We start from the raw sequence: 16,880 nt of genomic DNA on the forward strand, positions 1-16,880 counted from the left end.
GGTCGGGTCTGAGCCTGGTTTTAATACTCTTCCGAATTGGGTTCGGAAAAATCTCTCTCTCTCTCTCTCTCTCTCCATTCTATGTGTCCACTAAGCTTAGAGGGGTGTTGCCCTTGCATTAGGGCCTACCTTGATCGTTTTTGCCCCATTTTAGGACTACGTCCGAAAATTAAGCATATCTAAATCTCAGGTGGACCACCCCATAAGAAACAGAGATAATTGAACATTCACCATTAAAACTAACACTTTTAAACTGGTTTCCAAGACAGAAACCCGATGGATTTTCAAACTTTCATCAAACTGGCAAAATGATAATATGAAATGATAATAATTACCCATTTACAGGGTATTTACACTTGCTTTAAAAAAAATAAAATCAAACAGGCCCTAATGTATGGATTGACATGATGATAAATAAAGACTAATAATAATTGATAAAATGTACGGTACATGATAAGTGTCCACGTATACTTGCGAATCTAATAGTTAATGTCTACGTATACTTAGCGAATCTAATAGGTAGCAAGGCGTGTTTGCCTAGGCTTAGCAAAGATGAGAGTAAGTATAATGAAAGGAAGGATGGCCACGAAAGAGAAGATGACAGAGATCCCAACTTTGTTACAGAACTTGCCGAAATTGTCACAGATAGCGGTCCACCCTATGTGTGAATTCCCGTAACGGCCCAGATATCCTATTGAAGTTGCTGCCGAAGATGCTGCTATCGTCAACCCCATCATCATCTGCATCATCAACCACACAAAACAACCACATCAGTCTCAACCCATCTGGACCATCTAAATGGTGGGCCTTTTCCTTGCCACATGACGTAAGACTGTTTCACACATAATGAACGGTTACAGTCAAAACTGAGAACCACATGCTTAGATGGTGCAATGATTTTGGACCGTCTATGCTACTACCATAAATAAGCTCTTGTTCCATAATCAACTTCGGTGATGATCTTAACCTTTGATTGTTAGAGTTGAATAAGAACCACTGAAAACATGTCTAGTTCCGATAATCTGACCACTCAGCATGTGGGTCCCGGTTGACACACTCGAGATCCTGAGTCCTCAGCCACTGAGAAGTTAGGTGGGGCCCACCGTGGAGCTGGACCGAAGGCTCAAGTGGACCACACTACATGAAGCAGTGGGGATTGAAATCTTACCGTTGATCCTAAGGCCTACTTGCCATCCAAACTGTTCATAAGGTCACATAGACCTATATGAAGGGAAAACATAAATATCAGCTCGATCCAAAACTTCTGGCCCCAAGAAGTTTTCAACGGTAGGCTTTAAATCCCCACGGCATCATGTGGCGTGGTCCACTTGAGCCTTCGATCTGTCTCCTTTTTGGGTTCATGCTCAAATGATCTTTCAAAATATATGGACGGCGTGGATAGAGCATATAGATCACGTTGGGCCCCACAGAACCCCTGACATGACCGTACCTCTCCAGGTAGGTCCTGGTAGGGGTAGTACCCAATCCGCGACCAAAAAATGGACTTAAATGTCAAAAGATCGAACGGTTAGGATCATTTGTGGACTTAAACTGCACATCTGCAGTGCGATCTGCCTCGTGAACGGTTTCATCCACAGAGCATGGACCTACTAATGAGTTCACTTCAGTAGTCCGCGGACTACTAGAAAAGGAGCCGATTTCAAGAGAAATGGCCCCATCTCTAATTAAAAAGGTATGGACGGTGACGATGAAAGAACCTATCTTGCCTCAGAAAACCTACTTACCAGATCCATTAAAAACATCACATAAGAACCCCAAAGGTCTGTTCTTTGACGACTGAGGATGAAAGCAAAGGGCATGGACAGGAGAGAGTAGCCAGATACAAGAGCATTTGCACCCAGAAAAAACCTGCAAAAAAGAAGCCTTAAACTCCACAGATTTGGAGGAAAATCCTCTAATTTTAGTGGGTTTTCAACACATTTGAAATCTACCTGAAGGGAGGAGAGTAGGAGTACTCCGCATTGATTGGATATCCATAGAGAACGATGGATTGCTTGCTGGTAGCAATTAATAAGGTCGCAGCTAATGTAGCTCCAAAGGCTATCGTTCTCAGCAGGATTTGCGCCAAAACAGAGGTTTTGTTATTTATCTGACGTGGGTTTCGCTCCACTTTCACAATCTCATTTCGCTCCACTTTCACCGTATCAGTCTCCATTAAAAGATCTTGAAAGAAGAAGCTGGGATTAAAGCAGAGAGAGAGGAATACAAGAAGATGATAGAGGAAAACAGAAGAGAAGAAAGGAACTGGCGCGTTTTGAAAATTAGATCGGTTTTGAGGTATTTATAAGATGTGGGAAAGAAGAATCTCTCGGGGAAGTAGAGTGATGGGTTTTCAGGACTCATCTTATACTCCGGTTACGTATTACAGTTGATACACATGTGTTTACAAATAGTACACTTTGAGTTTAATATTAAACCAACTGAATTGTGGAAAAAAATAAAATAAAATTGCATTTAATGTAAAATATTAAAATTATGTTGGTTGAACAATTATAATCTCTGATTCGTGGGCACTTGTATTTTGAAATAAGATCAGTGGATATCTTTTATTTCTAATTGTCCAATGAATAATTTTTTTTAACTAAATAAGACTAATTTTGGACAGTTTATGACTGTTGACCTAATAAGGACGGTTTAGATTGAGTTATTTGTATGCTATCTAAGTAATTTTTTTGAGTAATATCTAACTGCTGCGTATCAACAATCCGAGTCCTCAAAGCATCAAAGCATTTCTCTGGAGTTTTGCGGTAGATCCAAATTTGAGGGAGGATAGAAACCGACTTTCCTGTTCAAACTAAAATGCTTCGCACTGGGAGAAGAAAGGATCATCTGGACCGTTGGATGAGGATAATAGGTGAATGAACGGTCATATTAGGAGACTGGTGTATCTAGGAAAGCTGCACTATCTTCGGTTATCGTGGACGGAGTCTTTTCCGGTCTGGGGTGGTGTGCGCACGTCCCACGTTCACTAAACCGCGGAAGCCTTTTCACGTGAAATTCTTACGCTGGATGCTAGGTGAGTCCTACCATGATGTTAGTGATAAATCTTCACCGTCTATACATTTTTAAAAATAATTTTATAGTTTGAACCCAAAACTGATGTAGATCAAAAACTCAAGTGGGCCACACAGTGTTGATTGAACTATCACCATTAAAAACTTCCTGGGCTACCAAATTTTTGGATCAAGCTGATATTTATTTTTTTCCATCATTCAGTCTGTATGACCTACTCTACAGGTTGGATGTCAAATAAATATCACGGTGGGCCCTAAAAAATATTTAACGATGAGAATCATTATCACCGTTGCTTCCTGTGGTGTGGTCCACTTGAGACTTGGATCTGCCTCAGGTTTAGGTTAATATACTAAAATGATAAGGAAAAACGGATGGACGGGGAAGATTTCTCATAAACTTCATGGTGGGCCCCACATAAGCTGATGTCGTCACTTCGGTAGGAACCTATCCGTGGCTAATCCGAACGCGGATTGGTTACTGGCCAGTTTGAGTAGCGAGAATGCTACCGAAGTCACGTCACCAAGTTTTGTGGGCCCCACCATAATGCATATTTGGTATCCACGCCGTCAATTAATATGGAGAGATCATTTTAGGATAAGATCAATAAAATGAGTCACATCTAAAGCTCCAGTGGACTCCACCATAGAAAACAGCGGGGAGAGTGACACCACCATTAAAAACTTTTAAAGGCCACAAAAGTTTTCGATCAAGCTGATATTTGTGTTTTCCTTTCTCTAATGTCTTTGTTAACTTTTGAACGGGTTGGATTTGAATAAACATTATAGTAGGCCTTAGGAAAGTTTCAACCGTGGGCATCAATCTCACCACTGTTTTCTACGGTAGGGTCTGCTAAAGGTTTGGATCCGCCTTATTTTTTGGCTTATGCCTCAAAATGATATCTCCAAGTGAATGGACGTACGTTGTAGATACAACACATACATCGTAACGAGGTCCACAATTTGGTGACGTCACTTCTGTAGCGAGCCCCGCCACTCAACCTCTGGATATCTGATCCGCGTCCAGTAATCCGCTTCCTAAGTCACTTTGCACACGTATCATAGATGTCTAATCCTAATGGTTCCTGGAATCTCACGAAGCCTTAAGGATAAAATTTCACCTGAATCAAAATTCTGGGCCATAGAAAGAGAAATGTAAATCAAGGAAATATACTTTGTCATTTTTAATGGCCTTTTCATTTTTCGTGGCCCACCAAAGTTTTGGATCAAGGTAATGATTAAGCTTGGGAGGTTTTACGAGGCGTTGCTTCACATGGACCGTTTAGATTTTGAAGTCACGTCATATGTATGATGACTTTTTTAAAAAAGTTCCCACGAGTCGAACTAGTGCGCAGCTGATCATTGGGCGTGTACAGGCGTCCTACCCCGGCCAGTCTCTGCCTATGAATAGGTAGGAGCTTTGAGTGGTCACATGATATATAAGTTCTATCCACACTATCCATCCATTTTTTTTTATCATTTTAGGGCATTATCTAAAAAATGAGGAAGATCCAAATCTCAAGGGGAGCACACCACAAGAAGCAGTGGTGATAATGATTCTCACCATTAAAATTTTTTTAAGGCCCACTGTGATGTTTATTTGATGTAAAACTTGTAGATTAGGTTATACACATATGGATGATGGGGAAAAAAAAAATATAAGCTTGATCCAAAACTTTGGTATCCCTATGAAAATTTTAATGGCGAGAGTTTAATCAACACTATGTGGCCCACTTGAGATTTAGATTTATCTCTTTTTGGGTTCTTATTATAAAATTATTTTTAAAAATGTATGGACGGCATAGATTTATCACTAGCATCTTAGTGGGACCCACCTAGCATCCCAGCACAAGAATTTAAGAATTTAATGTGAAAGACTTCCGCACATACACAGGAGAGTTAGACAGTGGGGATGAAAAGGCATAAGGGTTTCATGCGGTATTGCATCAAGTACGCCATTCAGAATTTATGCTCACATCATGTGTGATGAGTTTTCAAAAAGTTCTCATGAGAATTCATGGAACCGGAATGGGTGCATAGCGGAGCATTGAGCTATATATATATATATATATATATATATATATATATATATATATATATATATATGTATATATAAATTGGTCTCACCCCAAGCTTGGTGGGACCCACCATATACAAATGTGAATCCTCTTCATCTATCAGGTGGGAACTCTGATTTGAACCGTAAACACAAAATATCATATATATCGAAAACATATGCAGGCGACATCAATGGAAACAATGTAAAATTACTTAGTAAAACATATAATGGCCTGTCTAAATTTTATGTTAGGCTGATTTTTGTATACCTGATTAGTTTGATGAAACTTACACAAAGCTACAGTGGAAATCCTATACCTATCATTACATGGTGTGGCCCACCTGAATTATGAATCCCAAGGCCTAGAATCAAGGATAAAATGGGAGCGGATTAGGTGTTACCATGAACGTGGGGATCATTTGGATGCATGCGCATATCCATGCTGTACATTAGTTTTTTTTGACTCATTTTAATACATGGTCCCAAAAATGAAGGAGATCCACATCTCAAATGGACCATACAACTGGAAACAGTGGTCATTGAACATTTAATCTTGATTGTCCATTTTTTAGATTCTACTCTTTTCCAGCTCATTTTATTAGATGTTCTAAAATGATTGTCCATTTTAGATTCTACTCTTAATCTGGATTGTCCGTTTTTAGATGTTCTAAAATGATATTCCATTTTAGATTCTCCTCTTAATCTTGATTGTCCATTTCACGTTTAATATGGAATGAGTTTTTAAAGCAGCCTATGTAGTATGTTTACATCACCAAGTTTTGTGGGCCCACCATGATGTATGTGTTATATCCACACCGTTCAAATATTTTATAAGATCATTTTAAGGCATGAGTCCAAAAATGTGAGAGAAATAAAGCTTAAATGGACCACACCACATAAAGCAATGGGGATTAAATGCCTACCATTGAAAACTTTATAGGGCAACAGAAGTTTTGAATCAAGCTAATATTTTTGCTTTCCTTCATCCATGTTTTGTGTGACCTTATGAACAGGTTGGATGGCAAATAAACATCACGGTGGGCCATAAAAAGGTTTCAAAGATGGGCGGTGGGTGTCATTGTCTCCGCTGCTTTCTATGGAGTGGTCCACTTAAGTTTTATATCTACTGCATTTTTAGGCTAATGTTCTAAAGTGATGTTGATAATATCTCTAGAAAATTTCAATATTTTAAAATCTTCTGAGAAATTCCTGTGATTGGTTGCTCTGCGGCAATGTGATCTTGGGGCTATCCTCCTCCATCAAAGTGGGGCCCACCATTTAAACGGTGACTTGTGGACAAAAATTAATTAAACTGTGACGAACGAACACCGTTTTCTTTCCTTAATGAACCTCCTTGTTTTTCTGGCTTCTCTGTACCCTTCTGCAACAGGGTATGCTTATCAGGTGGATATGCTTATCCCAGTCTTCTTTGACACGTGCGAAAGTGTATCCAAAAAATTCGTAACTGATTATAAGAAAGTGGAAACCTTTGCTACTCTGGCAGTGGGATGGATGATACACAAGATCTATAAAATTGCATACGTGTAAAACATGTAACTTAAATTAAACTATCCAGATCGTGGGTTGCAATTTAGATCGCTTTTTAATCCAAAACTATAGTAATTGGTGTTCTATTTGGCTGAGAGTTGGACATTTAATAAAAAGTTAAAAGTGGAAGTTTGGCAATGGTTTGGATTTAAAAATAATTAGAAAGTTAGCATATATGATCCATCTACAAAAGTCCCAAAATATGGACGCTTTATCTTGACTCAATATATGCTACTTATACAATGTCTCGATACCTGAGTATCATAATCACACTCTGTCAGAGTATCAAATAACTCCACTAGAGTGGACCCAATAGCAAAAGGCCCAAGCCTGGCCCCAAAATAGGTTGGACTGGGGCCCATCCCAACCTAGCCTGACCTGAAAATCTGATAAAATCATTATTTTCCACTTGATTTTTTCTCATCTATCCAATCATTCATTGATTGAGTAGCCCATTCATACACAAAGAATACACATTTTAGAAGAGCGGTCCTAAACATCCGAACCATACTGTAGAAAGTGGACCGTCAGGATTGAATGAAAGACAAATTAAGTCCAATCATCATCCTTAAATCATCTATTCAATAGATCCAACTCTGTATTCCTTATAATTTCAAAGTATCATTTTAATTTAACGATTCTAATAATGTGATCTAAGACTCATAAAAAATGAACGGTCGTAAGAAATTAGCTCCATTCAAAGTGTTAGGATCATCCAATCAGCACGATTCTTGAACCATGCCTTCCCTCCGATGATACCATTGAATGAACGGTCCTGATCAATAATTGGACGATCCACATGTAGCCAAAAAGCCCCCGTGAATAATTTTTAAATATTTAATCATTAAAAAAAAAGCCACAAATTCATGAAAATTTCCCGAGAAATTGCCGAGAAAGAGAATTTAGAGTATGGTACAGAGGCAAACACGGCACGTAGAAGTAATCCTTATTTAATGTTGTAGTTTCGTACGTTAGGATACGTCTGTGTTTCTTTTATCTTTTTTATCTTTTTTAATTAATCGTCGTAGGAGAAACTCCGAACTTATCTATGATGGACACTGAAGACAAATCCTCCACTCCAGTGGCTCCTGGAGCACCGTAGCATGTAATACTACAAGTGACGACTGATGATGACGTTTTCACTTCACGTGCACTGCACGGAACTGGATTGGCTGTGTTGAACGCGGATTGTGTCCTACCCTAGGGTTCTGTGGGGCCCACCATCATGAAATAATTTTATCCACGCCGTTCATCGTTTGCCTTAGTTTATTTTAATATATTATCCAAAAAATGAGGCAGTTTAAAGGTTTAAGTTAACCACAAAGTCGGGATTGAACTTTCACCATTAAAAATTTATTGGGAGCTGAAGAAGTTTCGGATCAAGCTGATATTTGTTTTTTCACTTCATACACGTCTACATGAGCTTATGAATAGGTTCGATGGTAAAAAAAAAAAACATCACGGTGGCCCTTGTAAAGGTTTCAACGGTGGGTGTCATTATCACTGCAGCTTCCTTTGGTGTGGTCCACTGGAGATGTGGACCTGCCTCATTTTTAGATTAAACCTTAAAATGATCTGAAAAAAGAGATGAACGGCGTGGATAAAACACTTACATCAAGGTGGCCACGCAGAGCCCCGCCCGGACGGATTACCGTCCGGGCGGGGGTAGGACGCAATCCGCGTCCGGCTGTGGTGGCACGAAGTGGCCCAACATCTGTGGGGCCACCGTGAAGTATGTGTTTTATCCACGCCGTCCATCCGTTTTTCCAGCTCATTATAAGGCATTAGCCCAAAAATGATGCAGATCCAAGTGGACTACACTACATGAACAGTGGGGATTAAATCTCCACCGTCTAAAACTTTGTAGGGCCCACCATGATGTTTTATTTGCCATCTAACCTGATCATAAGGTCACATACCTAGATGGAGAGAAAACATGAATATAAACTTGATCCAAAACATCTGTGGCCCCCTGAGAAGCTTTAAATGGTGGGCTTTCAATCACCACTGTTTCGTGGTCCACCTGAGCTTTAGATATTTTAGGGCCTGATCCCGAAAATAATCTGCCAAAACGGATGGACGGTGTGGATAAAACACACATCACAGTGGGCTCCACAGAGCTTGGGCCACGTCGTGCCACAGGCAGTCCCATTCCGTGCACGTTGTAAATGCACGGTATACACCTAGTTTTAACCGGACGTGGATTTCCTGCGAAAGGCCGGGGACCTAGGTGGGGCCCATCTTAATGTTTTTGATAAATCTACCAAGTCCATACGTTTTGTGAGATCATTTTAGGACCTAAGGTCAAAAATGACCCGGGTCCAATACTCAAGTGGGCCGTAAATGTGAGGATTTAACGTTCACAGTTGAAATATTTGTGGAGCCAAAAAAGTTTTGAATTAGGCTAATATTTGTGTTTTCACTTAATCCAAGTGGTAACGATGTTATGAACGGTATGGATGGCATGCAAACATCACTGTCGACCCTAGGTAGATTTCAACGGTAGGAATTTCCCTGCCCACCTTTTCCTTTAGTACGGACAACTTGAGTATTTGATCCGGTTCATTTTCAGCCTTATATCCCTGAATCATCTCAAAAAACGGTTGGACGTGATGGATCTCTCATAAACATCACGGTGGGCCCCACCTAGGTTCCCCAGGCTGAACTTCCTGTTAAAGGATTTCGCGGGAAATCCGCGTCCGGCTTAACCAAGCTGACCTCATGATCAAGACCGTTCATATAGGAGGTCCTTACAAGCATCGCCCTAAATCGGAAAAAGTTCCGGGTCGTTGCAGGTCCTTCAAGCACTGACAAGAAATTCGAGTGTGGCCAACACGGCATGCCATGCCCGACAATCACGTTACAAGCCCGGGGGCCCACCTTGCATCTTCTTAATGGTCCATGTTCGTACGGCCTCTTTATTAAATCTGAAAATTATTATTTATCGCGAAATTGAAAAAATGTTCCATGTTAAGTGTTGTTTGTTAACGCAATTTGGAGAGTGCTACGTGATTTTTCATTGATTTTTTATAATTGGAAAATAGATATTTTTTCTCTTATGAATAATATACGTGATACATTAGACAACTTTTAACATGTTGAACTTCTTTAGGCCCCACCATGATTTGTGTTAGATCCACACCGTCCATCAAATTTTTCAAATCATTTTAGAATGTGAGCCCAAAAATTAGGCACATGTAAAACTCAAGTAAACCACACCATAGAAACCGACGAAAATTGAATAATTATTGTTGAAATTTTGATAGAATCCAATGTGACGTTTATGTCCCATATAACCTCTATATAAGTTATATGTCCCATATAGCCTCATCAGGTCACACGGACCTAGATGAAAAAGTAAAATCACATGTTGGCTTGATCTCATGGCCTTCTTTGACCCCAGAACTTTTCAACAGGAGACACCCAATTTAGTGTGCCACACTTGAGCCTTATATCTGCCCCTTTTGGATAGGTGGTGTGGATGAAACATATACATCACAACAGGCCCCATAGAGCTACTGACAAAGCCACCCTTCTTTGGCTGACATAGGCAGATCCCATGCGGATCTACGCTAGAGTCTTTCCCAAGAAGTTCTTGCGCTGGGATGCAAGGTGGGGTTCACCGTGATGTTTATAAGAAAGCCTTCATCCATTTTTTGAACCTATTTTAGGAGATACAACAAAAAAATAAGGAGCATCTTAAACTCAGGTGGACGATACGAGATGAAATAGTGGGGAAAGGAATTCCTTTTGTTGAAACTTTCCTAGGCTCCACCTTAATATTTTTATGCCATCCAAAACCTTTATAAGGTCACTGAATACCCACTATTTTCTCTCATGTGACCCATTTGAGTTTTAGATCTTTTTGGTCGCATGTCCTTAAACAAGCTCGAAAAATGGATGGACGGATTCGATTTCTTGCAAACATCATAATGGGCCCCACACAGAATCCTTGCTCATAAACTTCCTGCATGAGGCTTTTGCATGAAATCCGCATACCACACACATTTTCCTACTGACACTGCCACTAGTGAGGAGGGATTGGATAATGCTATTTGTGCCCCACCATAATATATGTGTTTTATCCGACACTGTTCATCTTTTTTTTTTCCCCGATTATTTTAACACATTGGCCTAAAAATCAAACAGATCCAAATCTCATGTGAACCACACCACAAGAAAATAGTGGCGATTGAACGCACACCATTAAAAACTTCCTAGTCCCACTATAATGTTTATTTACCATCTAACTTGTTGATTAGGTCACACAAACATGAATGAATGGAAAACATAAATTTTAGGTTCATCCCAAACTTCTTTTTGTCCCCATGAACCTTTTAATAGTGGGCATTCAATCACCACTATTTCCTATGGTCTGGTCCATATGAAATTTGGATCTTTCTCATTTTTTGGATCATTCCCTAAAATGATATGAAAAAAATGGATGGACAGCGTGGATAAAACATATACGTCATGGTGGGGTGTAACACCCCGGGTTTTCAGGGGCCGTATAGGAACTCGGCCTCCAAATTCCCAGGTGTCGCTTATATCGTAATTATGATGATTTGTACATAAATCAGTTTAAATGAGCAATAAAGGAATTGGTTGGAACATAAACCACAACCACAACTAATTTACTGGAATATATGCGACTAAGAAATAAAAGTCTATAAGAATATCAAACGGGTCGCACAAGGCATCGTTAGAGCTGGGCATCGAACCGAGTCGGATCGGATTGGGGCCAACCCGATTCGGTTCGAAACGTACATGGGTGTACCTGAACTTGATCCGATCCGAGACCGAGTCCGGGACATCGTACCCGATCCGATCCGATGCATGGTTAGCTTGACCCGAACCGACTCTGACTCGGTCAAGGAAACCGAGTCGGGTCGGATTGGGTACAATTCGAATCTTTTTTTTTTTTTATTTACGGTGAAAATCATTATCCTAGCGGCTATTTTCGGTGTGGTCCATTTAAGCTTTAGGTATGATTCATTAAAATTTTTTTTCAAATCTTCTAAAATGATCACAAAAATAGATAGACGATATGGATATCATAAATACATCATTGTGGGGCCATGTAATTGTAATCTCATTTGAGCCGTTCATGTAACGCCCTGGAAATCGGGGGTCGCGCATACGCTCAACTCCCGAGTTCCCAAGAGTCACTATTAACCGATTTTCATTAATATGCATTTAATTCGTCTTAGTTGCGCAGCCTAGAATTTCCTGAAACATAAAACATAATCACACAAGTCTACTGAAATGAAAGAGATCTATCATATATACAGGTCTAAAAATATAAATGGGTCGCACAAGGTGTTGCCCAACAAAAACAACAAAAGAATACTATATCCCAAAAAATGATAAGGCTGAGTCCACTACTCAGCAATCCCGATCCTGGCCATCAAGCCGATGGAGAGTCGTCCATCAAATGGAAATAAGATTACCCATCCTCCTCGTCGAAGCTCGCCTTACTAAGCTCCTCCAGTTCTGAGTCACCTGCATCTATGAACGGGTCTGGTTGGTGTTTTAAAACACCGTCCCAGAGTGGGGAGTGAGTGATCAATTCAGTGGGTGCTATTAGTCTCAAGTTATCACATGCATCAATTATAATATGATCTTAATGAAAAACAGTCAATCATAAACATCTATCTAGTCTTATTAATGCGCATGCATGCAGGATGATATGATGTATGCTCTCGCCACAACGCTCCCTCGAGCAACTCCATCTAACGATTGCGTATGACAACACTCCCTCAGTGTGACCTCGACTGCCGAGTCGCCAACATAGCTAATGCCATGCAATGATGATGTTAACCGGGTTCTTAGTTAAGTCCATTCATCTAGCAGATTTGGGAATCTAATACACCCCACATATCAAATGCCCTGAACTAGTTGCGAGGCCAAGGCCCCCCAATGTGTGAGACCGAGACCCCACGATCCTTGACCCCGTCGCGTTTCCCCCATCCCCGACTTCAAGCACATGGGGGGTACTGAATGTGGGATCGCTCGCGGTCACTATGGGGAGGCGCGTCACCCCAGGTAGGCCGACAACTCGACCACAGTGCCCCATTCCACCATGCCCGGCTCACAAGACTGTGGATTAATATTCCATCCAGTATCGATGGGCTACAACGGTGGTAGGGTGTTCCAGTTTCCATACATATGTGAGCAAACAAGGTTAACAAACTGTAACATCCTGAATTTTCACTGTTTTGAATTTTCAAAAATCCTTGAAATTTTTTTTAATTAACTTATATTATCACTTACTAACCATTGGCACTCAACGTTAGCTTATACACGAGTGGTCCAGTCTGGTCACGATCAGACCGTGTGCAGGTCATCAAGTCAGATGATCGGTTTGTACTCAGCGACAGCTTGTATAGGCTGTGCAGCAGCCGAGGAAGGTCAGAAAAATCTAAAAATTTACGAAAACATAGATCTCACTGGGCTTGTGGTCCATCGCGGACCATGAACTCAGTGGACACCCAGAAATAAACTATTCAGGCCGTCCCAACGGCACTTGCCAAATGCAACCCACCAATGCCAGAATTGGAATCTGGCACTGGTAAATAAGACTAGGATTTCAGGCATTTCAGCCATCGAATTTTTTTTTAATTTACGGTAAAGGTCTAATATATTTGTCTATGCCCGCCTACAAAATCTAGGTCCCGATCATGGCACGGTGACCGTTGATCACGAATCAGACCCGTGCGACTAAACCCCATATCCAATCGTTCTCAAATTTTGCATGGCCCTTCATCGGGCCATGAAGCACCTATCCTGTAAGTTTCATGGCTAAAGGGCCACCAGAACTGCCCCGATTCTCCAAACCAACTCTAGACCGCTCGTTGGTGGGCCACTAGTTCCAAAACTATAGAATAATGTTCATCTTACTGGGCTTGACGCCCATTGCGGGAGTTGAACCGGAGTACTGTCCAGAACCGCTCAACATAAGTCGAAGGATGAGTGCATGAGAAGTGCAAATACCCTAAAGGAAGGAGTTAGAACTTAAGTGAATTGAGTCGTCCACTCTTATGTAAAGTTGAGGATTTCGGACCGTCGGTTTGCGACCAAACTTCACACATGGAGTAAGGATATTTTCCTGCTCATATCCGTATAGTCGTGGCCCCGATCGACCATCGGTGACCATTGAACAGATTTCTAATCATATCTGTCGATCGGCGCATCCAAATGGCGGGCCGATCATGTTCATACGTAGATCATCATTAGGGCTAACTATCTTACGGTGTATATCAATATGTATACCATATAGTGGGCCCTGGATCTTGAAAAGACCCTCCTATAGGTTTAGTATAGTAAAAATCCAACACTTGGGGCCATTTCCACCAAATCTGGCATTATAAAAGGGCCTCATTTGGGCTCTCTCTCCCCATACGATTTTGCCCTAGAGAATGAAAGAGAGAAGAGAGAAAAAGGAGAAGAGAAAGGAGGAGAAAGAGAGAGGAAGAAGAGAGTGAAGGAGGGTGTTGTTGATGGTGGGGCCCAAGGGAGCTCAACCTTGCAACTCTCCACCTCTTCTCCAAGAAAACCCTCCATCACAACCACACATTCGCTCCGTTGATCGTCTAAGTAAAATTCCTCATCCCTTTTTCTTGAAATCCATGTATTGAGGAGAGATTAGCATGGATTCTAACATACAAATGGTTGTTTTAGGGAATCCGGCCGTCCGACCCCAAAAGCCCTCTTTCCTAGGGCGTTTTCCGAATCTCCAACGAACCCTAGGTGCGGACTATTACTCCTAGGTGGCCTAGCACCAATTTCAATATGAGTTTAATGATTTTGATTTCTTGGTTGATGCATTTAGAGAATATAGAGAAAACCTAGGAATTTATGCTTATTTAGAGGGGTATGGAATCGTATGTTTTATTTGATTTCCTCACAAGATGTTGTTCTTGCTTCTTACATGACTTGGTGAAATTTGATGATCACTTGTTGATGTTTTGTTGGAATTGCTCATATGACAATGCCTTATAACATGCGTGCCTCATTTGTTTCCTATGTAAATTTATTTCCATGAGTTGTTGGAAGTGAGCAACTTCCTCACCAACACACACACACAACACACTTGCACCATTGCTCCTAAATTATGTTAGCTTGCTTATTAGAAGAATCTGAATTATATGTTGAGGTGTGAGAACATGATGATGATTTTGCTAGCTGATAACCCTGTCTGTTGACATGTTGTGAACCACCATCCAAACCCTAGAGTTGGTCAAGAAAACAAGGAGAGTTAAGGCGGTCTCGTTGGTAGGACCGCCTTGAGGCTAATCCCATGGATTTGGGCGAGTGCGTGTGGGCGGCTGTAGTTAGACTACATGGGTTGCTCGCACCCGATGTCGTTCCGCCATGCACTTGCCTGGACTCGTGCGGTCTAGCCCACTGTCTGACCAACCATGATTGTTAACCCTGTTTTGCTCACACTTGTATGGAACCTGGGACACCCTACAACCATTGTAGCTCATCAATAACCCACTTGGAATCAGTCCACAGCCTCGTGAGCCGGGCATGGTGGAATGGGACACTGTGTCCGAGCTGTCGGCCTACGCTGGGGTACCGCGCCTCCCCGTAGTGACCGCGAGCGATCCCTTTCTTTTGGCACTCCTCATGTGCTTGAAGTCGGAGATGAGGAACCCGACGGGATCACGGACCGCGGGGCCTCGGCCTCACGCATTGGGGGGTCTTGGTGGGGTGTATCAGATTCTCAAATCTACTGGATGAATGGACTTAACTAAGAACCCGGTTAATATCATCATTGCATGACATTAGCTAGGTTGGCGACTCGGCAGTCGAGGTTGCACTGAGAGAGTGTTGGCATTGGCGATCGTTAGATATTGTCGCACGAGGGAGCGTTGTGGTGAGGGCATACATCATATCATCCTGCATGCATGCACATTAACAAGACGTGATAGATGTTTATGATTGATTGCTTTTCATTAAATTCTTATTATAATTGATGCTTGTTACAACTTATGGCTAATAGCACCCACTGAGTTGATCACTCACTCCCACTCTGGGACGGTGTTTTAAAACACCAACCAGACCCGTTCATAGATGCAGGTGATACAGATTTCGTGGAGCCTGGTGATGCGAGCCTCGAGGAGGAGGACGAGTTCTCTTACTTTTAGCTGATGGATGTTTTCCCGTCGGCCTAGTAGACAGGATTTGGATCGCTGAGTTGTGGACTCAGCCCTATTCTTTTGGGCATGATATTCCTTTTTGTGGTTTTGTTAGGCAACGCTTGCTACGGCCCTTTTTTATATCATTTTGGACATGTATATAATGATCTATTTTCATTTCAGCAGACTAGTTGTGATCGTGCTACATGTTTCAAGTAATTCCATGCTGCGCCTTTAAACCTGAATTTATCGCATATTAATGAAAACTGATTATAAGTGACCCCGGGAACTCGGGAGTCGAGCGTATGCACGACCCCGATTTTCAAGGTGTTACACAAACTAGGTGGGTCAGCCAGTGGACTAAACCGCATGAGCCCAGGTAAGTATGTGGTGGAACGACATTGGGTACAAGCGACCCATGTAGTCTAACTACTGCCGCCCACACGAACTCACCCAAACCCATGGGTTTAGCCTCAAGGTGGTCCTACCAATGGAACCACCTTCGCTCTCCTCATATTCCTGACCAACCCAAAGGTAGGAATAGTAACTCATAACATGCCAACTACCAATGTAATAGCAAGCATATTCAACACCATGTTCTCATGTTACTCAACATACAATTCAAATTTCTCTAGCAAGCAAACTATTAATATCATGAATAAGGTGTATGTGTGTAGTGTGGGATGGTGAGGAAGTTAAGCACTTTCTACACCTCAAGGAATTAAATACATAAGAGCAAATGAATCATACACAATATGAAGCAACACATATGAGAAAAGAAATCAACCAAACATGAGCATGTGATCCTCCATACACTAGATCATGAGAGAGAGAAGATTAACATCAAGGAGAAATAAACATTAATTCATACAATTCCAACAACATGTCATCCCTAGGTTTTCTCTAAATTTTTCAATACATCATACCTAATAAACAAAATTATTAAACTCCTATTATAATCGGTGCTAGGCTACTTAAGGATAATAGTCCGCACCTTAAGGAGAGATTTTCATTCTTTGAGATCTTAGGGTTTGGGGATTTGGGTAAAACCACCATTTCCTAAATCAAAATAAAAAAAGACAACATTAATGCCTATAA

The 16,880-nt window shown here is 41.2% G+C and overlaps 1 protein-coding gene across 1 annotated transcript; it reads right to left on the reverse strand.

The window, feature by feature from the left end:
• Window positions 1-203: 203 nt before the first annotated feature.
• On the reverse strand, window positions 204-2,286 carry LOC131246669 (CASP-like protein 1F2). The gene is made up of 3 exons (XM_058247021.1): window positions 1,953-2,286; window positions 1,746-1,869; window positions 204-740 (listed from the first exon to the last, which is right to left on the reverse strand). The coding sequence occupies exons 1-3, from the start codon at window positions 2,174-2,176 to the stop codon at window positions 513-515; spliced, it is 576 nt and encodes a 191-aa protein (XP_058103004.1). The 5' UTR covers window positions 2,177-2,286; the 3' UTR covers window positions 204-512.
• Window positions 2,287-16,880: the final 14,594 nt, after the last annotated feature.

This window comes from Magnolia sinica, chromosome 5, assembly GCF_029962835.1.
Source record: "Magnolia sinica isolate HGM2019 chromosome 5, MsV1, whole genome shotgun sequence".
NCBI classification, from domain to species: Eukaryota; Viridiplantae; Streptophyta; class Magnoliopsida; order Magnoliales; family Magnoliaceae; genus Magnolia; species Magnolia sinica.